This window comes from Macaca fascicularis, chromosome 2 (assembly GCF_037993035.2).
Source record: "Macaca fascicularis isolate 582-1 chromosome 2, T2T-MFA8v1.1".
In the NCBI taxonomy this organism is placed as follows: domain Eukaryota; kingdom Metazoa; phylum Chordata; class Mammalia; order Primates; family Cercopithecidae; genus Macaca; species Macaca fascicularis.
The window spans coordinates 33,014,685-33,039,778 of record NC_088376.1 but is presented as its reverse complement, the minus strand read 5'-3'; the positions used below and the strand labels follow the sequence as shown (position 1 = coordinate 33,039,778).

General features: G+C 46.6%; 1 protein-coding gene and 1 non-coding gene across 5 annotated transcripts in view; one reads left to right on the top strand and one right to left on the bottom strand.

Annotated features, from left to right (window-relative positions):
* SH3BP5 (SH3 domain binding protein 5) overlaps positions 1–23,799 on the bottom strand; it is a 76,935-nt gene extending 53,136 nt beyond the window's left edge. For 2 of the 4 annotated variants that reach the window (XM_045386996.3, XM_045386997.3), the window contains exons 1-2: positions 23,488–23,799; positions 21,728–21,790 (exon numbers count right to left, since the gene is read on the bottom strand). In XM_045386996.3, the coding sequence (XP_045242931.1) occupies positions 21,728–21,790; positions 23,488–23,625 (201 nt within the window). In that variant the 5' untranslated portion in view covers positions 23,626–23,799. The remainder of the gene's footprint in view (positions 1–21,727; positions 21,791–23,487) is intronic. The other 2 variants (XM_065539878.2, XM_074031018.1) reach the window with 1 other exon arrangement.
* Positions 7,849–7,957, top strand: LOC123572108 (small nucleolar RNA U13). Its single transcript, XR_006696444.1, has one exon. It is a non-coding gene; the product is annotated as a small nucleolar RNA U13 (small nucleolar RNA).
* Positions 23,800–25,094: the final 1,295 nt, after the last annotated feature.

Sequence of the window (25,094 nt, the reverse complement as noted above, 5' to 3'; positions counted from 1 at the left end):
CACAACCAATGAGACTTCATTTTGGGACCTTTCTGAAACTGTCAGAGGAACTTTCTTCCACTGAGATGTTTAAGAGGATGGAATGAAAGCCTACAGCAGACAGCAGCCATCTTGGCACCATGAGGGGAGAGCCTGACAAAGAAGAAAGAAGGGAAGGAGACCCCTAGGAGGTCCCAGTGGCACTTGGAGCCTCTGGACCCAGCAACGCCTTACAACCTACCCCTATACTCCTCTTCCCTGAGCCAAGACAGGCCCCCTTCCACTATCATTCTATTTTGTTCAAGCTAGCTAAAATTGTATTGCTGTCACTTGTAGTTGAATTAAGCTTTAAACATGCGATTGAAAGATACACCTTATGGAAGCCATATTAGCATAGCATAGGAAAGCAAGGGCCAACCAACCCACAGTCTTTTTTTTTTTTTTTTTTTTTTTTGAGATGGAATCTGCTCTGTCGCCCAGACTGGAGTGCAGTGGCCAGATCTCAGCTCACTGCAAGCTCCGCCTCCTGGGTTCACGCCATTCTCCTGCCTCAGCCTCCCGAGTAGCTAGGACTACAGGCGCCCGCCACCTTGCCGGGCTAGTTTTTTGTATTTTTTAGTAGAGACGGGGTTTCACCATGTTAGCCAGGATGGTCTCGATCTCCTGACCTCGTGATCCGCCCGTCTCGGCCTCCCAAAGTGCTGGGATTACAGGCATGAGCCACTGCGCCTGGCCCCAACCCACATTCTGTAGCATGGCAAAGCACTGTAATTAAATACAGTTTGCTGGAGGGCTTCTGCCCCTGACAATAAAGCCATGTGTATAAGGAGCAGAGTCTGTAGAATTTAGTTCAACCTAGCTTTTATGAAGCATTTCTTTAGATACATCTTAAAGCTACCTTGCCACAATTGAACTTGGGCTTTTTGTCTTGTTTCTTAGTTAAAGAAAAGACTTGACCGTGATTCTTTGTCTCCTGCAATTACAAGCAAATGTGTTTTCCAAGATCAAAGTGGGGGTGGCTTCGGGAATGTCCAGAGAGAAGAGTAAGCTGACTGCTTTCCCTGCAGGAAATGAGCCATGGAGAGGAATAGCTCAAAAGTACAAGCTTATCTGAGAGAGCGAGCAGATCTTCCACCAGTCAAGAAAAAGAATCCATTTACCATCCCAGGGCTGTTTACCAGGGGAATTTTTAGATCAGCACTTGAAAGATTTCTCCAACAGTTTCCTCTGCTTGGAGGAGGCCTCAGCTCTTCAAATCTGAAAAGTGTGTTTCATCCATTAGGTGACTCAGACTGAAGGTAATTTATTCAAGCAAAGAATTGCTGGGGGTGGCAGAGTCTCCCTGTTTGACTGTGTCAGTGTGTCAGACACACAGCCCTGTGTCAGATAAGAGCTCAAGCTAGAGCACACCAGCCAGCACCAGTATACACTGGAAGCAGCATGCAGGTTGAACATGCAGCACACAGGATGAGTCCCTGTTTTCTGGCCAATCTTGCTCACCTGCTCACCTCAATTACCTTGCCTGGAAACTGAGAATCGTGGCTTTTCCTCTTCACAGGTGTCCCCAGAATTAAGCGAGATAAAGATGGGATGGTGGTGTTTAAAAAATAACTGTCCTACATGTTAGAGACAACACCACATACTTCAAAAGATCCTTACTAATGCCATTTACAAGTATACCACTTTCAGTTGGCAGAAAGAGGTTTCACAGGCATTATCTGAGACACACAACAACCCTGTAAAACAGCCTCAGCCAGAATTTCCATCCCGAGTTTACAGATAAGAAAACTAGAGGCCAGGTACGGTGGCTCACTCCTGTAATCCCAGCACTTTGGGGGGCTGCAGGCACATCACCTAAGGTCAGGAGTTCGAGACCAGCCTGGCCAACATGGCAAAACCCCATCTCTACTAAAAACACAAAAATTAGTCGGGCATGGTGGGTGCCTGTAATCCCAGCTACTTGGGAGGCTGAGGCAGGAGAATTGCTTGAACCCAGGAGGTGGAGTTTGCAGTGAGCTGAGATCACGCCACTGCACTCCAGCCTGGTGACAGGCACTCTGTCTCAAAAAAAGAAAAACAAAAGAAAACTGGAGCCCTGGAGTTCCAGGTGACCTAATCTCTTTGCATAAGGTCACAGGACTAGTAAGTGTCAAGTGTTAGATGAAAGCAGACATCTTCAGTACTTTTTGTTCTTTGTTTTTTGAGACAGGATCCCTCTCTGTTACCCAAGCTGGATGCAGTGTCGCAATCACGGCTCACTGCAGCCTCCATCTCCTGGGCTCAAGCAATGCCCCTATCTCAGCCTCCCAAGTCGCTGGGACTACAGGCACGTACGACCACACCTGGCTAATTTTAAAATTTTTTGTAGAGATGAGGTCTCACTGTGTTGCCCAGGTTGGTCTCAGACTCCTGGGCTCAAGCAAGTCTCCTGCCTCGGCCTCCCAAACTGTTGTGATTACAGGCGTGGGCCACTGCGACCGGCCATCTTCAGTTTTCTAGTCCAGTGTGCCAGTCACTTCACCAGTGGTTCTCAGAGTGTGGTCTGGGAAAACCACTGGTGAGGGTGGGGCACCTGGAAACCTTTTCGAGGAGTCTGCAAGATGGAAGCCATTTTCATTAATAAAGACTTGCCATTTTCACTGTCATTCTCTTATGAGTGTTCAGTAGAGTTTTCCAGAAGCTACCTGACAGTGACACGGCAAGAAATGACACGAAATGCAGAAGGAGGTGAGAGAATCAGCTCTTCTATTAAAGCCAGACATTAAAGAGATTTGCCAAAGTACATAAAACAATTACTCTTTCGTTGAATTTTTTGTTTGGAAAAATAGTCCTTTCATAAAATATATTATTTTTGTTAACATATAATAGGCTGATTGTCCTTTTAATGAATATAGACCTTTGAAATAAATGTCTTTTGATTTCTATATGGCGAATATTAATACTATCCACAAAAATGAAGCTCTCTGGGGTACTCAATGATTACCAAGAACGTGAAGGGGGACCTGTAGCCAAAAAGTTTCCAGTGTGCTGCATGCACCTGCCCTCGGGCCTGCTCTACATAGACCCCTCTCGAACCAAAGACAAGAGTGTACTTTCAATAAGAATGAAGCAGTTGTTCCTTCTCAGATCTTGTTTAAATGCTTCTGATTCTGTCAGAGAGAAAGACTCCATTAGGGACCACGATGTCTTCAGCACCTGAATACATTTGCTAATCTCTTTCTTAAAGAAAAGGGAAGCTAATCCAGGCTCAGAGCCTTCCATAAAGAGGGGAATCTGCTAGAATTTGATAAGGAAAACTATAAATCCACCGGAAACAACGTAACATTACTCTGAAAGTCATAAGCTGTACCCTGACAAGGTGGGCACTCCCTATGTATATATTATTCTTTAAAAAAATACCTGCTTAAAAAATGTATTTTCCTTTGATGGTTTTCCATGTATAGTAAGGATATTTCCTTTTCAAACTGAAGTAAGGCTGGGCGCGGTGGCTCATGCCTGTAATCCCAGCACTTTGGGTGGCCAAGGCGGGTGGATCACCTGAGGTCAGGAGTTTAAGACCAGGCTGGCCAACATGGTGAAAGCCCGTCTCTACTAAAAATACAAAAAAAAAAAAATAGCCAGGTGTGGTGGCGGGCACCTGTAATCCCAGCTGCTCGTGAGGCTGAAGCAGGAGAATCGTATGAACCTGGGAAGAAGAGGCTGCAGTGAGCTGAGATCATGCCATTGCACTCCAGCCTAGGCAACAAGAGTGAAACTCCATCTCAAAAAAAAAAAAAAAAAAAAACCTAAAGTAAAAACATGAACCAATTTAAAAGACAACATGGAATAAATAGCACACGCAGTTCCAGAATATGGCAAAAATGATGGCAGCAGCAGTAGAATAAGTGGAGTTAGGGAAATCCAGCCCTAGAATGATGGGAAAGTCTCCATTAGCAGGAACATACTAGAATTCTATGATAAAAGGCACTATGAAACCATCTGACTTACTGGCCAGTAGTAAAGGTACCTGAAATGTTCCATTCACTACCACTTTTAACGGCAAAACCACAATTACTTTTGCACCAACCTAATACAAATCATGCTTTCTTTTTACCCATCCAATCTATTCTCTAAGAGCACTTGTGGCAGCTACTAGAACACACAAAGAAACCACTTTAAATAGCGCTTGGGTGAAAAGGGAGCAAGTGCTCTCCAGCACTGGCTGATGGAACTTCTGTGATGATGACATGTGCTACATCTATGCCATCCAACACAGAAGCCACAGCCACTTGTGGCCAAGCAAACACTCGAAATGTGGCTGGCGCAACTAAGTGTTGTATTTTATTTAACTTCAAGGGGCCAGGCGCGGTGGCTTACACCTGTAATCCCAGCACTTTGGGAGGCCACAGTGGGAGGATCTCCTGAGTCCAGGAGTTTGAGACCAGGCTGGGCAACACGACGAAACCCCATCTCAACTAAAAATACATAAATGAACCTGGTGTGGCAGTGCATGCCTAGAGTCCCAACTACACGGGAGGCTGAGGCAGGGGGACTGCTTGAGCCCGGGTAGTCAAGGCTGCAGTGAGCCAGGATCGTGCTACTGCACTCCAGCCTGGGTGACAGAGCGAGACTCTATCTCAAAAAATAAAAACTTAATTAACTTAGTGATTTTTTTAAAAATTGTTTTCTGGGATGGAGTCTCACTCTGTCACCAGGGCCGGAGTGCAGTGGCGCGATCTTGGCTCACTGCAACCTCCGCCTCCCAGGTTCAATAGACTTAATGATAAGTTAAACAGCTGCGTGTGGCTAGTGGCTGCCCTACTGCACAGCACAGGCCTAGCTATAGACCGTTCTCTGCTTTGTGAGATCCTGCCATGCTTTTTGGGGGCCTCAGGATGCCTTCCCTCCTGCCTCTGTCTGGTTTTTCTTCTTAGTCCCAGCTCCCGCTGTGAGGGGCTTTCATAGCCCTGAGGGCCAGAGCAAGCTGATTCTACCTTAAGAATTCTGCAGCAGAGACAGAAGCAAAAAGACTGCACCAGGGCAGAGTGGGGGCCCAAGGGAGCCAAACCAGAAAGGCCGAGACAGGAGGGTACAGGAGCCAGGAAGCAGCAGAGGTAGAGAGCAGGGGTACGGATGAAGACCGCCAGGGAGCTGGAGCCAGCCACAACCCTCCTGCTCACAGCACAGGCCCAATTCCACAGCAGTCGGTGTCATCCAACTAGAAGACCCAGGTGAAACAGCCCCAAGGTAACACATACAAATGGAATAGGAAGAACACACTAGGATTTTCAAGTTGGGGAGAACTTCAAGATCACTGCTGGAAACCAGGTACTTAATTCCCCTTCCCCTGAGTCCTTTTCTTTTCCCATCTCAGGCCCTGATCGACTTCAGGAGTAGGGGCCCCTTAGCGTGTCGGCCAGACCTGCTACTTCCTTCTGTGAGGACTTGCCACCGTGTTTCCAATACAATACTCCCTCTCTCAGTAATCAGAACAGAGGAAACCAGAGGAGGGAGAGACAGACAAAAACAGAGGTGAGAGACAGACAAAAACAGAGGTGAGAGACAGAGAAAAACAGAGGTGAGAGACAGAGAAAAACAGAGGTGAGAGACAGACAAAAACAGAGGTGAGAGACAGACAAAAACAGAGGTGAGACAGACAAAAACAGAGGTGAGAGACAGACAAAAACAGAGGTGAGAGACAGACAAAAACAGAGGTGAGAGACAGAGAAAAACAGAGGTGAGAGACAGACAAAAACAGAGGTGAGAGACAGACAAAAACAGAGGTGAGAGACAGAGAAAAACAGAGGTGAGAGACAGAGAAAAACAGAGGTGAGAGACAGACAAAAACAGAGGTGAGAGACAGACAAAAACAGAGGTGAGACAGACAAAAACAGAGGTGAGAGACAGACAAAAACAGAGGTGAGACAGACAAAAACAGAGGTGAGAGACAGAGAAAAACAGAGGTGAGAGACAGACAAAAACAGAGGTGAGAGACAGACAAAAACAGAGGTGAGAGACAGAGAAAAACAGAGGTGAGAGACAGAGAAAAACAGAGGTGAGAGACAGACAAAAACAGAGGTGAGACAGACAAAAACAGAGGTGAGAGACAGAGAAAAACAGAGGTGAGAGACAGAGAAAAACAGAGGTGAGAGACAGAGAAAAACAGAGGTGAGAGACAGACAAAAATAGAGGTGAGAGACAGACAAAAACAGAGGTGAGAGACAGAGAAAAACAGAGGTGAGAGAGAAAAACAGAGGTGAGAAACAGAGAAAAACAGGTGAGAGACAGAGAAAAACAGAGGTGAGAGACAGAGAAAAGCAAATGTGGAGAGAACCATGAGGTGGCACAGGAGGGGTGGTGAGAGGTGACCTGGGCTCCTGATTCCAATCCTGTGACAACACACTCATATGATGTATCAATCAAACAGGACACTTTTGAGAATAAGGAGAGGCACTATTAATAACTGTGCTGGGACCACAGGCATCCACCAAGACTGCCAGGGCCAACTGAGACATGTGGTTTCCCTACGCATCAGAGCCAGTGACACTTCCCCTCCCTTGAGTTCCATGAGACTCCTACAACCTTTCAGAAAATCCTCCCTTTAATGTAAGCTATTTGAGTGGGTTGTGGAACAAAACGCAGGATAGTCTAACCCCAGCTTGGGCATCACCCAGCTCCACACCCCTGTGCATTCAACAACTTTGACAAGGCCAGATCCTATTTCTTCACTCCAACCCTTTCCAAGGCATCACACTGCCTGTCCTTATCTGAACCACCAAGGGGTTCCTTTCACTAAGAGGACAGAGACGAAGAAAATATAGGGGTCATCATGGTTTTCTCCTTCCAGTTTCCCTCCTCTGAGGTTAACAAGAGTCTTGGACCCTTTTAAGGCCTAAGCAGAACCAGTTCCCTCCTAGACAGAAAGGGTCTGGTTTAGAGCCCTGATCTAACTATAAAGTGTTTCTAAACAAGCAGGTGAGCACCCAGTTCCACCTCCCAGAACATCGCAGGCCTCCTTTCAATCCTTGGCCTGTGTCGTGATTCCCTAACCAAAGGAAAGTGCTGCCATTTGGAGGCTGAGTTAAGGCAAATGGCTCTTTAACTTTTTAGTTTAAAATAATTTCAAACTTGGAAAAAATGAGGGTAAGATGCAGACGCCATGCCCCTTTACCCTGGAATATTTTGGGTGCGTATTTCCACTTATATAACCAGAGTACAATAATCAAAGTCAGAAAATTAACATTGGTACAATGCTATTAATCTGGTCTACAACTGTCTCCAAATTGCATCAACTGTCCCACCAATGTCTTTTATAATAAAGGGCAAAAATTGTTTTCCTGGTCCAAGATCCAATCTAAGAGTCACACATGGCATTTTGTTATCTAACATTCTTTCATCTGGAACAGTTCTTCAGTCTTTGTCTTTCATAGCCTCGATTTTTAAATAATATGAGCCAGATATTTTGTAGAACGTCGTTTGGAAAAGACTCCCTTTTTTTTTTTTTTTTTTTTTGAGACAGAGTCTCACTTTGTCACCCAGGCTGCAGTACAGTGGCGCAATCTGGGCTCACTACAACCTCCGCCTCCAGGGTTCAAGTGATTCTCCTGCCTCAGCCTCCTGAGTAGCTGGGACTACAGGCACCCACCACCACAACTGGCTAATTTCTGTATTTTTAGTAGAGATGGGGTTTCACCAAGTTGGTCAAGCTGGTCTCAAATTCCTGACCTCATGATCCGCCAGCCTCGGCCTCCCAAAGTGCTGGGATTACAGGTGTGAACCACCATGCCCAACCAAGACTTGCTTTCAATTCATCTTTTTTATTGATGTTACTTAGGCACCAGAATGGAATTGAACCAATTACCAAAAAATGTTTAAAATAGCCCAAGGTAGATCCTTTTGGAGTTCGTAAGTGTGCTGATTGGGTGTTCACGTGCACGTGTCAGATATGCCATCTTCGAATTTTGTTATGATATGATGTGAGCACATTACTCATCTGATATGAGATGGGAAATAAAAAAATTGCCCAAGGTACAAATCTCCACGAACAAAGGAAAAAACTCATGAGCCCTTTAAACGTGCAAGCAAGCACAGGGGTCAGTACTACAAGGCCCGGGAGGATGAACCAAAGCTACATGACAACCCTGCACGCACGTAAGCAAGGAAGCTCTCATGCACACAGCTAGAAAGACTGGTGGAACCCCAGTAATTTTTCATTTATGGCCAAACACATGTTCTTAAATCCACAGGATTCTTTGAGTAAGAGGATGCAGAAATGCTGAAACAGCAGTGTTTTACCGAATTCAACCACAAAAGCACTATTTCCATGTTGACGCCAGGAGGTTTCACATATTTCCTCAACTGCAAGACCCACCAGGTTCTTCAAAAATTCACAATCATTAGATTTAAGACAGATTACACCATTGATTTGCATGTTTACTGGGGCTGATGTGTCAACCACCACCCAAGCTGTTATGAAATACAAGGTCCACTTTATAATTAGCACAAGTCTTAGAATCAGGGCGATATGGTGAGTTCACGGCCCCGCCTCGGAGAGCTCTGGAGAACAGTTAGTATAGCCTACACAGGAATCACACATCCACCCACCACAGCATTCCAGGCAGGCTGGCTGGCTGGCTGACTTCTGCTGGCTTTTAGATAACCTCCTCCTGCCTTCAGCTAATCAAAACGTTAAGAAAGGAGAGCACAGGATGCAAAGAGCCAAAGTCAAAGTCGACGGCTGTAACTTTAGAGACACAGAAGAAACGACCAGAAGGAACAGCTAAAAACATCATTTCATCAGAATAGAACTAGGGGTGCGGGGGAGTGAGGTAGAGGACTTTCATTTTGCATTATAACTTATCAGGGACTCTTTTAAAAAAACTATGTCCAAGTATCGTTTCAACAAAAATGAAATTTGAAGTCTATGACAGCATAGATTGACTACAGAGCTTTTGTATTTCCCCAACTGTCAAGACCGAAGGTGGTTCATAATTTATTCAACATGTGGCTAGATCAGAATGGAGATCCCAGTCAAACAATATCGAGGCTGGAAAAAAGTTTGCCCATCTTTTAGTTTAGATGCTCCCATTTCACTGATGAAGTGACTGAAATCTCAGGAGATAAAGATCCTCTCCCAAGGATCTATACCTGATTAATATCAAGGTGAAGATTGAAAACCTGGTCCCCTAAGTCCTAGACTCTAGCATTCTTTCATCTATGCAGCCTCAGTGGGGATCTCAGAATATGCATCCGCTATGCCTCCAAACACAAACTACTTAAGGGCATGGGCTTCAGCCTCAGATCCCTGGATTCATTATACATCCTGGCTCCACCACTCCTTGGCTGTGTGACCTGGGAGAACTGACTTAGTCACTCAGTGCCTCCCTTTCTCATCAACATTCTGAAGGACTGTCGTGAGAATGAATAGGATAAAATATAGAAGCCACTTAGCACAAAACTTAGCATATAATAGCCTTTCACAAAATAGTGGTTATTTTTACTTAGGTGCCATTATTTAATAAATGGCGAAGGGGCTGGAGGAGGAAAGGACCAACATTTGTTGGTCATATATGCCCGGCACCATGCCGGACGCTTTACAAACATCACCATATTTAACCCTTAACAGCCCTGGTAAGATCCGTATTGCCCTTCACATTTTGGAAGGAAATCAAACCCAGATAAGCTAATATAACTTACCAAGACTGTACAGCACATTAAGAGGCAGAGAATTCAAATCCAGCGCTGAGCTCTAAAGCCCACACTTTCCACCATCATATGCTATGGAGCTATGTAGTTTAGTTTCTATCAGTTCCAAGAAAAAAGTTTTCCTATGCATTTTTTTTTTTAAGACAGAGTCTCGCTTTGTCACCCAGGCTGGAGTGCAGTGGCGTGACCTTGGCTCACTACAACCTCCGCCTCCCAGGTTCAAATGATTCTGTGCCTCAGCCTCCCAGGTAGCTGGAATTACAGGCATGCACTGCAATACCTGGCTACTACTTTTTCTTTTTTGTATTTTAGTAGAGATAGGGTTTCATCATGTTGGCCAAGCTAGTCCTGAACTCCTGGCCTCAAGAGATCTGCTGGCCCTGCCCTGGCCTCCCAAAGTACTGGGATTACAGAAGTGAGCCACTGCACCCAGCCTCCTATGCTTTTTTTGACCCTAAGTTTCACAACATTGAAGTGTGGTTTTAACAAGTTCCAAGTGGGGAAGTAGATGTAATTTCTATCAAATAAGTGCAATACCAGGACTCTTTCCCCAGAGAAGACCCAGCAAAACCAGTGGCAGGGAAAGAAAACAGCATATCTATCTGGAATTGCCCAAGGGGCTTTAGAACCCTACCACCCTGAATTATAAAGCATCTGTCTAATTATTGTAGTACCTCTGGCTCTAGGCTCCACTAATTTTTTCTAATAGACATTGAAGCCATGCCATAATTTTTTTCTCAGGCAAAATTTTTAAGAAATGGGCAAAGTGGCAAAGAATTTCCTATGGCAAGACCCACAGCATTACTAAAAACTGTCCATCTTGCCTTTATCGTTGCTGGCTTGAGGTCACCGGGAATACTAACCAAAGTCCTTGCTTTGCTGGCTGGTTAACCATTAAAGCACCTCAAGAAGACACTGAAACATGGTTGTTTATGAAGTCTCCCCACAGAAAGAAAGGGAGGAAAGGAAGAAAGTATATGTCCCACGGGCCTCAAAATAAGCCACTGTCTCTACATCACCACGAGGGTGGCAGTTTTCAAATATGGCCGACAATTCTTTAGCACTGCCCCAGGATCAAGAAGAATTAGAATCCAGGTGGGCTCATGACTGCTTGGATCAACAGATTAGAATAGAAGAGCTACTCTGGAGGTTCCAAGGCTGTCAGAAAAAGCCATGAAGCTCCCACCTGGTCATCTTAGGACACTCACTCTGGAAGGAGCCAGAAACCAAAAGGAAGCGAAAGTACCACACGAGAAAGGTCACACGTAGGCATGCTGGTTGCAACTCCAGCTGAGCTCTCAGCATAAGCTTTCAGAGCCAGCATCCTCTGTCAAACACAAGCGTAGGCCATCTCAGACATCCAACCAAGCCCTCAAATGACTACAACCCAGGCTGACATCTGACTGCACAAAACTCCTCAAGCAAGGACCACCCAGCTGAGCCCTCTCAAAACCCTCTCCAAATTCCTAACCCACAGATTACAGGCAAAATAAAACAGTTGTTTTAAGCTACTAAGGCTTGGGATAATTAGGGAGAAACAGTAACCAGAACAATGAAGAAGCAGCACACCCCATTTCTTCTTCCAATAAAGCCAAAAATCAAGTAAGAGAACATTAAATCTCTGGGCTTCAAATCTAGCAAAACGAAGCTGAATCCTTTCGCACGCTGGAAACAAAAGGGTGTGGTGAATGAAGACAACCAAACCCCATTCATCATGTTTTGGTTGGGTTTAATGCCAAACAATAAAAGATTTATATTAAGAGGGCTGAGCTGCAGTTATAATAAACAGCGGATATTCCTCTCATTGTCTCCCTGATAGCAGTTTCTTTCTGTCAGAACAAACACTAACATCTCTTAGATAATCCAGCAAAACACAGCAAAGGAAAAAAAAATCAGGCAAGAATAGAACAAAATTTTTTCCATCTTCCTTTAAGGAAATGAAAGGGGCTGACTTGCCGAGCTCTCCAAGAGCTGCTTTGCAAATTCTGTGATACTCTTGGTTAAAATGCACTACAAAAAAGCAGTATAGTCTTTAATGCTGGAAACATCTACGTGGCAATCGGCAGACTAAGTAACTCTCACAGAGAAAGGCTGGGCAAAGATACCTGGGCTGCCTGCCAAAGGATGAGGTTCAATAGATGTTTAATTCATCCAGCCAAAACACACACACACACACACACACACACACAACACTATGTTAAAGTCCCTACAACAAATGCTGACAAAGAAAAATAACAGCACAAAATTAAAAGGCTACAGTCCACAGGGACCAGATCTCTGTCAACTTGGGGATTTGAAGATTCTCATTAACCACAGGGATAGCAATGAATCCATCAACCCCATAGCCTGTCTTCTTTTGCGATGACACTCAGAGTCAGAGGGAAGGCACCTTGAACACAGCTGGGGATACAGTCACATGATTTGTAGGAAAGTCAGCAGGTACTGCAATAGCAAGCGCTTATGACCCTGCCATGGGTTTCAGCTGAGGGGCCAGGAGAGTTTGTGTATTATCTTGTTGATCTTTGCAGGTTAAAAGGAAGACATGCCTAGTTTTTTTAAGGCAATACAGTCTATGTCAATATTAGATAGCTATTTCTATGTTCTAGCCAATGGCCAGAACATGTTTTGGCCACTAACAGCATTTTGCTAATGTGGATCCATGAATGAAGTTGTGCAAGAGAACCTATATGTGCCCGCATTTATCCATTTAGAAATGATGCTAACAGTCAAATACATAGAGTAACTAAGTTCAAATATCTAAATATTCTTAATATTTGTAATGTTTTCCATTATATCTTGATTTATTGTGTTCTCTAAATAAGCATATATACGAGGGTTTCTTGGCTGTAGAAGACCCTAAAGTGCCTTTAAAGCACTTTTCACCCTTCCATGAATTACAACTACAGTAGCTGAACAATACGCTAATTCATCAAGCAAACCCACAACATCGGGGTTTATCTACAATTAAGGCAGGAACAACCAGTCCGAAGTTTTTCCCATCAGCCTTCATAGTTCCTGAAATTCCTTCCAGAGAAATTCATTTCTTTGGCTTATAAAGACTTTTTTTTTTTTTTTTTTTTACAACAGGCTTCATTCCCCACCCCCATCCCCTGAAAATTATAACATATGGTCATTGTAAATATTTCACAAAACACCAAGAAACGAAAACTACAAACCACCAGCATCCTCAGAAGCTAGCAACAACAACTGGTAACATCTGAGGGTACATTTTTCTAGAGCCAGGCTTCTCAAACAATGTGGTGATGGATTTTCCCTCATCCAATCTACCGTAAATCAATACTTCCGTAGAATAAAAACAAACTAGGAAAGTAAAATGCCACCTGGATGTCACAACATCAAATTGCCAAAAAAAAAAAAAAAACATTCTAAAGTCTTACTCTCAATTTCTGCATTTATTTCACGATAATTGGTAACAAGCAGTTCACAATCTTTGACCCACACAAGAATAACTATGTTAGGGCCGGGCATGGTGGCTCACGCCTGTAATCCCAGCACTTTGGGAGGCCAAGGCAGGCGGATTTGAGGTCAGGAGTTCGAGACCAGCTTGACCTACATAGTGAAACCCCATTTCTACTAAAATACAAAACTTAGCTGGGCATGGTGGTGGGCACCTGTAATCCAGCTACTTGGGAGGCTGAGGCAGGAGAATCACCTGAACCTGGGAGGCAGAGGTTGCAATGAGCCAAGATCACACCACTGCACTCCAGCCTGGGGAACAAAGTGAGACTCCGTTTCCAAAAAAAAAAAAAAAAAGAATAACTATGTTAGGCCTGTCTTCTCATATGCATATATTATTTTACTATATATATGGTTTTATATATGCTCTATATAGTTTTATATATATATTATGTATAGTTTTTTTTTCCCCCACTAAGTAGACCATGGCCATTTGTCCATATTCACACATCATCTTTTTTTAAAGTGAAAGGCCACTCTTAAAATGCTAACGCCCCCAAGCAAGGCAGAATCTTTGTTCATGAGCCAACATGTGCATAAGTGGACAGGTGCTGGGGAGGGAAAGGAGAACACAAGGTTGCGATTTACCAGTGTCACAACTGTCCTCACGGTCAGTCTGTCCAAGAACAGACTGGGAGGCCGGGCACGGTGGCTCATGCCTGTAATCCCAACACTCTGGGAAGCCGAGGCAGGAGGACTGCTTGAGCCCAGGGGTTCGAGACCAGCCTGGGCAACATAGAGAGACCCCATCTCTACAAAAACAAAAATTAGCCAGGCATGGTGGCGCGCTCCTGTAGTCCCAGCTACTTAAGAAGACTGAGATGGGAGGATAACTTGAGCCCAGGAGTTCGAGGCTCCAGTGAGCTATGATTGTGCCACTGCACCCCAGCCTGAGCAACAGAGACCAAGACTGTCTCAGGAAAAAACAAAAACAAAGCAGGAGGCTGGGCATGGTAGCTCACACCTGTAATCCCAGCACTTTGGGAGGCTGCAGTGGGTGAATCATTTGAGGTCAGGAGTTGACCAGCCTGGCCAAAATGGCAAAACCCCGTCCCTACCAAAAACACAAAAATTAGCCGGGTGTGGTGGCACATGCCTGTAATCCCAGCTACTCAGGAGGCTAAGGCACGAAAATCGCTTGAACCTAGGAGGCCGTGGTGGCAGTGAGCTGAGATCAAACCATTGCACTCCAGTTTTTGAGACCCTGTCTCAAAAAATAAAATTAATTAATTAAATAAATCAAGCAGGGCTCACACAGGGAAACTAATTGTCACATCATAGCAGACAGGCCACAGCGCAATGCCCTGCTGATCCAGTGACGACAAAGTCCATCTCACTGCAATCCTGGCCTGTACGAGCCCTCCCTCTGGCCCCTTTCCCAGGGCCAATCTGACAAAGAAAGGTCATGGCAGGACCTGGGGGAAGAGAACGGAGCTACTGCCAGGCCCCATGGCCAGTTTGGCCCCAGTGGACATCTCATTGGAACCTTCTCTGTTTGCAGCGCTCAGCGGGTCTCAGCCCTCCCTGCCAGCCAAGCAACAGGCTGGGGAGCTCTCAAACAGCATCCCTTACCATCCTCCAGGTCACCCAGGGATGTAGGCAAGAATCACAGCCCCCAGATTCAAAGATGAGAAGACTGCGGCTTCCATGTGCCAAGTATCCCTAGAAGTCAGCAGACCTCTGATTTCAACCTGTATCACCTGATGTCAAGACCGCTGTCTTCCCTCCACCTGCCCTTCCCCATGGCTTTGGGCTTTGGTTATTTCACAGCAAAAACTGAGACACGATCCTATTTTAAAGAAGAAGAAACTGAGGCACAGAGATTACATAACCTGCCAGAGGTCCCACAGCTATGACAAGGGGAGCTGGGATTCAGCGTCAGACAGTCTGGCTCCAGAGGCCAAGCTTTGCCAGCTGTCCTATAGCTAGGTCACTCTTCAAGTTTCAAATGTTTCCCCACTCACCTCCTTCCCCAAAGGGAAATAAGCAGTCTGGGGGGATCACTGAAGCCCAAGACCTTAAGTACCACCATTCTGATGGCCAAACTTCAAGTCAGAGCCGTGGGGGCAGCGCAGCAGCCCTGGCTCGGGCTACCCTGAAGAGACGCAAAGACCACACACGTTTTTTCTTTACAATCAGTCAATCACCAAAGGTCCTGTTAACACTCCACCTCTCCCCACCCCAGCCTTCCTCAATCTGCAGACGACGTCTGTACCGTCAGCTCTCTTCCTCTTCCACTTTAAGGCTGCTCTGGATGTTATCTTCAGACTATTTGGGGTCTGCAGACCTCAACTCTGATGCCCCCTATTTCAACAAAGCTTTGGCCTCCCAAAGGGCCCTGAGTGACTCTCCCAGAATCCCCCTCCCCCCACTGCAATTGCTCGCTTGGATCCAGGAGATGGCAAGCTCCATGAGGCAGGGACATGCCTGATTATCTGTTGACCACCCTGGTCCCCAGCGCCCCACACAGTATTTGCTGCAGGAAGGCCTCCAGGCCAATGTTTACTTCAACCAGATCTCACCTGTGTACAAGAAGGTCGGGGATGCAGGGACTCTGCCAGCCCAGACCAGGCAGTCTGCCACCAGGCCTGGAATCTGGTGCAGCTTCAAGAAACAGTTACTCCTCCCTCCCCCGGTCTATCTATTGCTTCAAACATTCCCTAGCAGTTTCTTCAAAGCAAAACTTAGTCTTGCAGAACCTAGTCCCTAGTGCATTCCACCCACACATGTTTTAATGGAGAAAGTGCTGGGACGTATCACTGTCCTTTGATAGAGGAATTTTTCTCCTGATTTGTGCTAATAATTCATGAGAGAGGGGCCAGGTGGCTTCCAGTTCACCCTCACCTCCAAGTTTCTAAGCTCAAAACCGAGATTTTGGTTCTACCATTGCTCCTTGGGTCCAAAAAAAAAAGTTTTAGGTTTTGTTTTTAAGAGAAAGCATTTGCTGGTTTTTGGAGGGAGGAAAGGCAGAGATAATGAGTGCTGGCTTAAGCGAGTTTGAGGAACACAGACACTCAGAAACAAAGATTTTTCAAACCACCCTGCCAGTATAAGCAGAAACTATTCCCACCTGACCTGACCAACGAGGAAAAGAAAGGACCCCTTCACAGTCCTGGAACAGCCCACTTTCAGAGCAAGCACGGGAAATGATGAAAACACTACATGTTGTGCTTAAAACCACATATATATGGGCATGAAATATTACAAATCTTTATTCTGATTAGACTTAGAAATTCTCAGTGTGGCATCTGTTTTAACAAACATTTGAAAAGAGACCTATATACTAGGCATTTTAAAATTACATCAGCATATTGAGTTTTATTACCTCACCTGGCAGGGCTGTCACACACCTGAATGACCCATTTATCTCTGACTCATCACCTCCTCTTCCATCCATTACTCACCCAAGCCTGGCACAAGGCCCCCTTGCTGGTCCTCAGCTAGGCCAGGCCCACTCCCATCTTAGCACAGATGCGCCCTCCAGCTGGAATGTTCTTCCCCCACATGGCCTGAGGCTTGCTCACTCTCTCTAGATAATACCGCATTCCTCTCCCTCCCCTTGCCTCCAAACACCCACCAGCTGAGTCCCCTTCCAGCTCTTTGCCTCCTTCGCATACATCAGATAACCTACTGTGCATACTTTAACTCTTTATTGCATTTTCCACCCCCTCTGCAATGTAAGCCTCGGAAGAGCAGGGACTTCAGTCCAGTCTCTTCACTGCTCTGTCCCCATCACCGAAAACTGCCCCATCACATAGTAGGTGCTCAATAAATACTTAGTGAATTAAAAAGCCGGTCAGGCGCAGTGGTTCACGCCTGTAATCCCAGCATTTTGGAAGGCCAAGGGAGGCAGATTGCTTTCAGCTCAGGAGTTTGAAACCTGCCCGGCCAACATTGCAAAACCCATCTCTACTAAAAATACAAAAATTAGCCAGGCGTGGTGGTGTGCGCCTTTGGTCCCAGCTACTTGGGAGGCTGAAGCTAGAGAATCACTTGAACCCGGGAGGCAGAGTCTGCAGTGAGCCGAGGCTGTGCCACTGCACTCCAGCCTGAGTGACAGAACGAGACCCTGTCTCATTAATAAATAAATAAAGCTGACGGATCACTGGATCTGTGGGAAAATGTTTATTTTCCTAACTTAAAACATCAGGCTTATATCCAAGGCCTCTCTGGTTAAAAGGTTCCTCCTTTAACAGCTTAAAAAGGTTGGCTTTCGCTGATATAAATCAGAGTGCAAAGGAGACCCAACACTGTTCAAAATAAGGTCAGAGGCAAACCCAGGTTGCAGGAGGAGACAGACATCCAAGTGACACGGCAGGCGGCTGCCAGAGGCCCCTTTGCAATCTGGAATTTAAACGGCCAAGACAAGAAATGGGGTGTTAAATGTGGACCTCAGGAGCAACACCCTGGTCTACAGCTACCCACGGACAACGGCGGCACAGTGTGTGAGCACATTCGCAGCTACCACAAGCCTGGTCACCAATTCAGCTTCATCAGACAAAAACCATGAGAGGTGCTGAATGCCCCAGATCGCAATCAAAAGGCAAAGGGAAAGGAAATGGGGACAGCAAAATACCTTCCCCTGGGGTCCCTGAAAGTAGACTATTTCATTATTTGCCAATTCCATACTTGTGAATTCATCTACTCACTAAAATTGTTACGTAACCCCAAAATCAATACACGCAGCCCTTGCAGGTTCACTCACCGACACGCGCAGGAGCGACACTCCACCTCCTCCTTTCAGTGCCCAGCCTGTAAACAAGTGTCCTTTTCATGGTCTACTTAGTGCCATGTCTTTCACACTTCTGTGCTGTCTTTGGTGATTTTGCTGTTAAAAATGGCCCAGAAGGGGAGTGCCGAAGTGCTGTCTGTGAGCACTCCTGAGCATAAGCAGGCTGTGATATGGCTTACAGGGAAAATACATGTTAGGTAAGCGGCCCTGAGTTCAATGCTAATGAATCAATAGTATATAGTAAATAAAGTGTCTTTTAATGGAAACTGAAAAGATTAATATTGATCAGTTGATGAAAATGATGTGACCACAGGCCTGCTCCGAGCCCTGCATTTTCCCTACAACAGTGGTTCCGTATTCACTAATTCAGTGTTCACAACTTTATGGAATACAAGTACTGCAAAAACAAGACGGGGCACGGTGGCTCACACCTGTAATCCCAGCACTTTGGGAGGCTGAGATGGGTGGGGCGGGGCAGCGGGGGGGGGGGGGGGGGGCGGGGGGCGGTGATGACGACATGAGGTCAGGAGTTCAAGATCAGCCAGTTCAAGACCAGCCTGGCCAACATGGTGAAACCCTGTCTCTACTAAAAATACAAAAATTAGCTGGGCATGGTGGCGGGCGCCTGTAATCCCAGCTACTACTCAGGAGGCTGAGGCAAGAGAATCGCTTGAACCCGGGAGGCAGAGGTTGCAGTGAGCCGAGATCGCGCCACTGCACTCCAGCCTGGGTGACAGAGTGAGACTCCGTCGCAAGAAAAAAACAAAAGACTCGACTGTATATTAAAATGGCTCATTTTCCTGCCCCCTATCCTTGGGCATACTCCCCTTGACCACCCCAGTGGCTCACTCCACCTGTTCCTCTGCAGGGGCTCTCCTGCAGGCATCTGCTCAGATGTCCTCCCGCAGCGCCCCTCCAGTGTCTGTCACATTTCTTACTGTAGCTATTACCACCAGTAATTATTACCCCCTCTCTGCTCCTCACTCCCACCAAAAACGTAAACTCCTGGAGGGCAAGGTCTTTGTCTCGTTCACCCACATAAATGCAGTGGTCAACAGTATCTGACAAGCAGCTGGTGCCCATCGTGAAGGGTGAAATCCCACCTGGCTCCTTTGTGACAGAAACACCTATTAAACCTGTGCCTCCCAGTGCCACATGTAGCTACTAACACTTGAAACATGTCTAGTCTCAAGTGAAATGTGCCCTAAGTGTAAAATATGCCAAAGATCTTAAAGACTTAGTATAAAAATATATGTAAAATATCAGTAATTGTTTAATAGCAAGTCCATGTTGAAATTGTACTGTCTTGGATATTCCGGGTTACACAAACTATTTAAATTCATTTCAGCTGTTTATTTTTCATTTTTAATGTGTCTACTAGGGAGTTTTTCATTGCTTATGTAGCCCGTATTATATTTCTATGAGTCAGTCTTGGTTATAATACCGTGAAAAGGCCAGCCAGCAACCCAGCCCAGCCCTGGCCACCCCCCCTCACACCCTCCAGTTGGCCTCTCACACGGCTCCAAATGCTCTCCAGAGTCAAGCAGGAAACACCTGTCCGGTGGCTTCCTGTGACACACAAATACCTAAGTGTATTCAGAAATAGGATTCAAAAGTCAGGCTAAAAAGAATTTAAGAGATTAACCAATCTCACCCCAAGAAGGTAAGCACCCTAGGGGCTGAGATGTGGGCCGTCTTGTTCATTACCCAGAACAGTGGCCAGCACATAGTAGGCAAGCAATTAGAATCAATCAATGCCTTGGTGTGGGGGGTGGGGAGAGTGGGGGAGGGTAGGAAGAAGAATATTTCCAGGATGGGTATGGCAACTCATGCCTGTGATCCCAGCACTTTGGGAGGTCAAGGTGGGAGGATCACTTTGAGGCCTGGAGTTCAAGAACAGCCTGGTCAACAGAGCAAGATCCCATCTTTACAAAAAAGTTTAAAAATATGAAAAATTAGCCGGGTATAGTGGCATGCACCTGTAGTCTCAGCTACCAGGGAGGATGATGCAGGAGGATTGCCTGAACCCAGGAGTTTGAGGTTGCAGTGAGCTGTGATTGCACCACTGCACTGGGATAATAGAATGCAGGAACTGGAGGAGATCTGGAAAATGCCTGTGACTATAAGATGGGAGCCCTGCCTCTGAGGCATCATCACAAAATGCTAAGCCTCTGAGTCCTTATCTGGAAAGCAAATAGTCCCTCCCCTCCTGGTTCTCCAGGCCAGAACATTCTATGATGATAGTAGTTTAATACAGTGGCAACTAGACTGTTTAATATAGTGGCAACCGGGCTCTTGAAACGTGGCTATTATGATTGAGGAACAGAATTTTGTCTTACTTAATTTTAATTAAACTCATTAGCCAGGCATGGTGGTACACACCTGTTATCCCAACTACTCAGGAAGCTGAGGAATGAGAATCACTTGAGCCCAGGAGGTGGAGATTGCAGAGAGCAGACATCGCACCACTGCACCCCAACCTGGGCGACAGAGTTAGACTCTGTGTCAAAAAAAAAAAAAAATTAATTAAATTCAAATAGCCATACGTTGCACATGGCTACCATATGGGACAGCATAGCTCTAGGCTGGTGTGACAGGATGGAATGAGATAAAACGTGTAAAAAACAGTCTGTAAATGCTAAAGCCCTATAGGAATGGTAAGGGTTTTGTTGTTTAATGCATTAGAAATCTGAGATCCTAAGAGGTTTCAGTTACCGCACATCACAGACTTACTCAATTCATAAGTGAAAGAAATGTAAATAAACTAGATTTTACTTCACTTAGGGAGAAGGACAGCCCGTGTTCTTGTACACCTACGATGGAAATGGAGGTGGTGAGCGATAACCCTTCACACAGCTCAGAGCAACAGACTTTTTAATCCACATTGCTACATCCAGATTTGGTAACTCCAGGGCCTACGCATGCAGCAGAAATCAAGGCTGCCTGTGAATCCTGGCAGATTATATTCCTGTCTCCCACACCCTCACTCTTAGGGACCATGTGCTTCTTGTCCCTTCCACTGACTTTTGCTATTTCTCCTGCTACAGAAACAGACTTTGCCAACAGCTCCCTGCACTGGGAAGCTGCGCTGAGAGTCCCTTCCAGGCTCTGACAGTCAATTCAGTCTCCTGAATACATACAGTGGTTGTTCAAATTTGCTGATGGGTGGTAAAAGCAACCACTACTGGAAAGGGGTGGAAACTAATCAGAGGCTGTGATGAATGCTAACTTGTTTACACTCCGGTTGGAAAATGCACATGAAACCTAAATCAAGTTTTAGTCTTCCAAGATTTTTCCCAGTAGGAAAGGCCTTTCCAGTCTAAACAGCTTTTTGTTACCATTATAATTATATTCTATGCACAAGCAGACAATAAAGAAATGAGCAGGAAAGCAGAAGGCGGGGGTGAGTTATTAGGACAGGAAAGTCAAGAAATGGTCGAAGTCAGAGGAAACAACACAACCTTTCCAGGACAAATGGCAGGAACCGCCCTGAACATGTAAGAGATTTTGTGAGCTCATTCATTATTCTTCATTAAAGAGTTCAGCTAATTTTCCTCTCTATCCTTTCAGTCACATGAAAACTTGGGGCTTAGGCGTTGTGTAACGCTCTGCACAGGCTTGATTTAGGCCCCATGGAGCTTCCATAATGAAAAACAACATGTGAAATTGGATCCACATGCGTTCCGCCCACAGGTTGAGCTCAGTGGTGTATTTTATTCTGTCAGGGAGCTGTTGCTCAACTCCCAAGGAGGGGGGTCCAGCAATAACCCTCCAGCTATGAAGACAAAATTAACCAGCCTTGTGCCGGTGTGAGTGACATCACTTCACCAAGAACAGGAACTCAGCTCTCTGTACCTCGAGTTCAGTCTCCCGTCTGTTGATATCATCCGTGGACTGATTTAACTTCTCCAGTTCTCCCTGGTGAAGAAAAGAGGGAGAGAAAAAGACTTACGGGATCCGTCTTTTGTTTCCAATATAACTCAATCCATAACCTGAAAAATTATCCCAGCCCAGTTTGCACGAAAAGGGAAGAATTGGTATTAATTCTTAAGGCAAACAGTTGAGGCTTAGCTAGAAAAGCAAATGAATGTCAGCATTTCTGAAACCATTTTCTTGAGGGTATCCTTTTTGACAATGTCTTCAGAGACATTTGGAATTTGTCAGAGGTCAAATATTCCAGGTATGTGCCTTCAGGTAAATCCCACCTGTTACAAATGGTTTAATGGCCTCATCAAAACAGCACCATCTGCCTTGAGCAAGAACTTTGCTTAGAAAACAATAAAAGACAATAAGCAAGGCCAGGCCAAAAATATAAACCCAGTGAAATCATCAAGGGCAGAATTCTGGTATTAACTCACCAGAATTATTTTTCTGTAAAGGGTGAAAATCTTTTCACACTGCCAATTATTCAACCTACTTAGCTGGATGTTTTAAACTAGCTTTAATCCCATTCATTTCAATAAACATTTACAAACTGACATTTTGTAAAAAGCATCCAACATGAACTTAACTCATCTTTACTATGCAAACAAAGGATCTTGCTAACATAATCCCATACCAATAACACACGATTTATTCCAAACCAATTATTTTAATTAATAGCATTCCTAATGCAAGGTTTTTTTTCCACCTGATCTTTATCTTGCTAACCTGACAAAACAATTCATTTAAACCCTAACCACTGAGTTAAGTGAGCTTTTAAATTGATCTGTGCACTAAAAAACCAATTAGGGATCCAGAAATTACAGAGCATGCTTAAAAGCAATTTTTTAAAAATGATTTACTGAAAAGGTAGAATAAAACGGGTCTTAGAAAGGGATTTGCTCTGCTTTTTGCTTCAGGGTGAAGAGGTTAAACTGTCACTCCTAGATCTCGGCTTGGAAATTGTTTTTTAATCATCTCTCTTGGAAATGGAGGCACAGTCAGCCAGCCCAATCCCCTCGCCGCCTCCACGCGTCAGCTTTGCGCATCAGTTGTCCCTGATTTCTGTTCATGCCCAGCCTCACAACAAGGAAAAGCAGGGTTTTAAGCAATTTCAGGCCAGGCGGAACGTTGAGCCGGTGGTGACAATAAGACGCTCAGTTCTCTAACAATGAATCAGAGAAGGAAAACGGCTCAGGCCGGGCACCTTGGCAGGTGAGGACTCTGCACCCGGGGCACCAGTGCCAGCCCGCGCTGCAGGGGCGGGCAACGCCCACCCGCCTACGGTGCCCGGCGCCCACGCGGGCGACCCCTCCTCGCAGAACCTGGAGGCCATGCCTTGCCCGCGGTGCCGTGGTGGCCGGGCGGGGGGTACCCCCGAGGCGCCCCCGCCCCCTTTTTCCCTTTGTTGCACATCCGCCCGAACCACCAGGCACTCTGCGGCGACCCCGATCCTGCTAGGGGTCTGCGGGGGGCTCCCCGCAATAGAGTCAGGCCGCATCCACGCGGGCACTGTAGCCTCCTCATTGTGGAGACGATGAAACAGAGCATACAGATCGTCTCCTGCCACCGTATGTGGCCGCCAGTCCCCAGACCACAGTCACTGGGGGCTGCGAAGTGGATGTACGCGTAGACGCCGACCTCCGCAGCAGCCCTCGCGAAGCCCGGATGCGGGGTGACCCCGCGCGCCCTACCTGGATTCGGGGATCCACCTCTTCTTCCTCCTCCAGCCCCTGCTCCATCCCCTTTTCCTCCTCCTCCTCCTCGTCCCGTGCAGGCGGCAGGAGCTCGGCTGGCTCCTCCGAGCGGCTCCGCTTCAGTGCCGCGTCCATGCGGGCAGTCGCCACGCGCGCCGCGCAGTGGGCTCCGGAGCGCCCTGGAGGTAGCGGCCGCCACAGGCTGGGCGGGAGCCGCCTCGCCACAGCCGGGCACGATCAGGGAGCCGCCGGGGCCGACACCCGGGAGGCACAGCTCGCCGATGCGGATCCCTCTGGCCGCGGCGGAGCAGAGGAAATGGGCGCGGCCGCCCCCTTTCTGCCGCGGCAGTCAGCGCAGCGCCCGCTCCGCCCCCGTCCCGCCCCGGCCGCGCGCTCCTCGGCCAGTCCCAGCTACCCAGGTCTCCGTCACAAAACCCCAGCTCCCTCCACATCTCCAAGGTGGCAAAATAGGAGAGCCCCCACCCCCTTGTAACTTAGCAGCCCGGATATATCTCAACTGCGTAACGCAAGCCTCCCGCTTTCGGGAGTCCCCTTCTCCCGCCCTCCTCCGAAGCGCGTTGTGTGTGGTAGGAGGCGTGGGGTGTTTTCACGCTGAAGTCGCCTTCCGAAGCCTGGGCTTAGTGACCCTGGACCTCAGGACCAAGACTTGCCGAAACCCTGTACCCAAAGGCACATTCCTCCCCTTGAGCGAACCTTGGGAATGGCACCTACTCAAAGATTTCCCCAGAAAAGCAAACTAAAATGTGCGCTTATACAGACACAGGAGTGTAGAGAGGAGAGCCAGCTGCAGCTCCGTGCACGGATGCATCGCCGAAGGCTGCGGCCTCTCTGGGCGAGCCCCGTACCAAACACAGAGGTGCGGCGGTCCTACCTGAATAGCCAGGAAGCATGGAGAATGCATTGAGCTGGGATGCCTGTGGGCAGACACAGCCTTTTTAAGGAGGTGGCAAGTGTAACCCCTGTTGATGGGCACACTCTGGCCAAGAATTTATGAATTAGTGAGACTTCCTGCCCACCATCAACAAGTAGGGAGACAGAGTTGGCCTGGCAGACACAGCATCCGAAAAGACCAAACTGAAGAGGCATGTGTGTGCTTTTATGAAATGTCAGGGCCACTGTGATGTCAGGGGAACCCAAAGGATGACCTTGGCAAAGCAGGTGAGCACATAGCTGCTCACATCTCCTTCCTTTGAGAAATGCAGAACGTGCACATGTTCTACACGGAGGCCTGTAGCCCATCTGCTCTGAGTTTGGTGGGCAAATTTGCTTGAGAATGGAGCTTCTTTCTGAGAACCTATCATCAAAACCACCTTACAAAACCTGTGTCTGGCACGACATGGTAGCTCATATCTGTAATCCCAGCTCTTTGAGATGCCAGGATACAAGGATCACTTGAGGCCAGGAGTTCAAGACCAGCCTGGGCAATACAGCCAGACACCTTCTCAAATAAATAAATAGTCCTGCTTCTGGTGGTTTTATCAAAAAGTAGGCTAGAGGGTTACTCCTAGGGAAAGGCACCACCCCATACACGCTGGCACTATAGTCCACTGTCAAAGGAAAATTGTCCTATTTTCTGGAGGTAG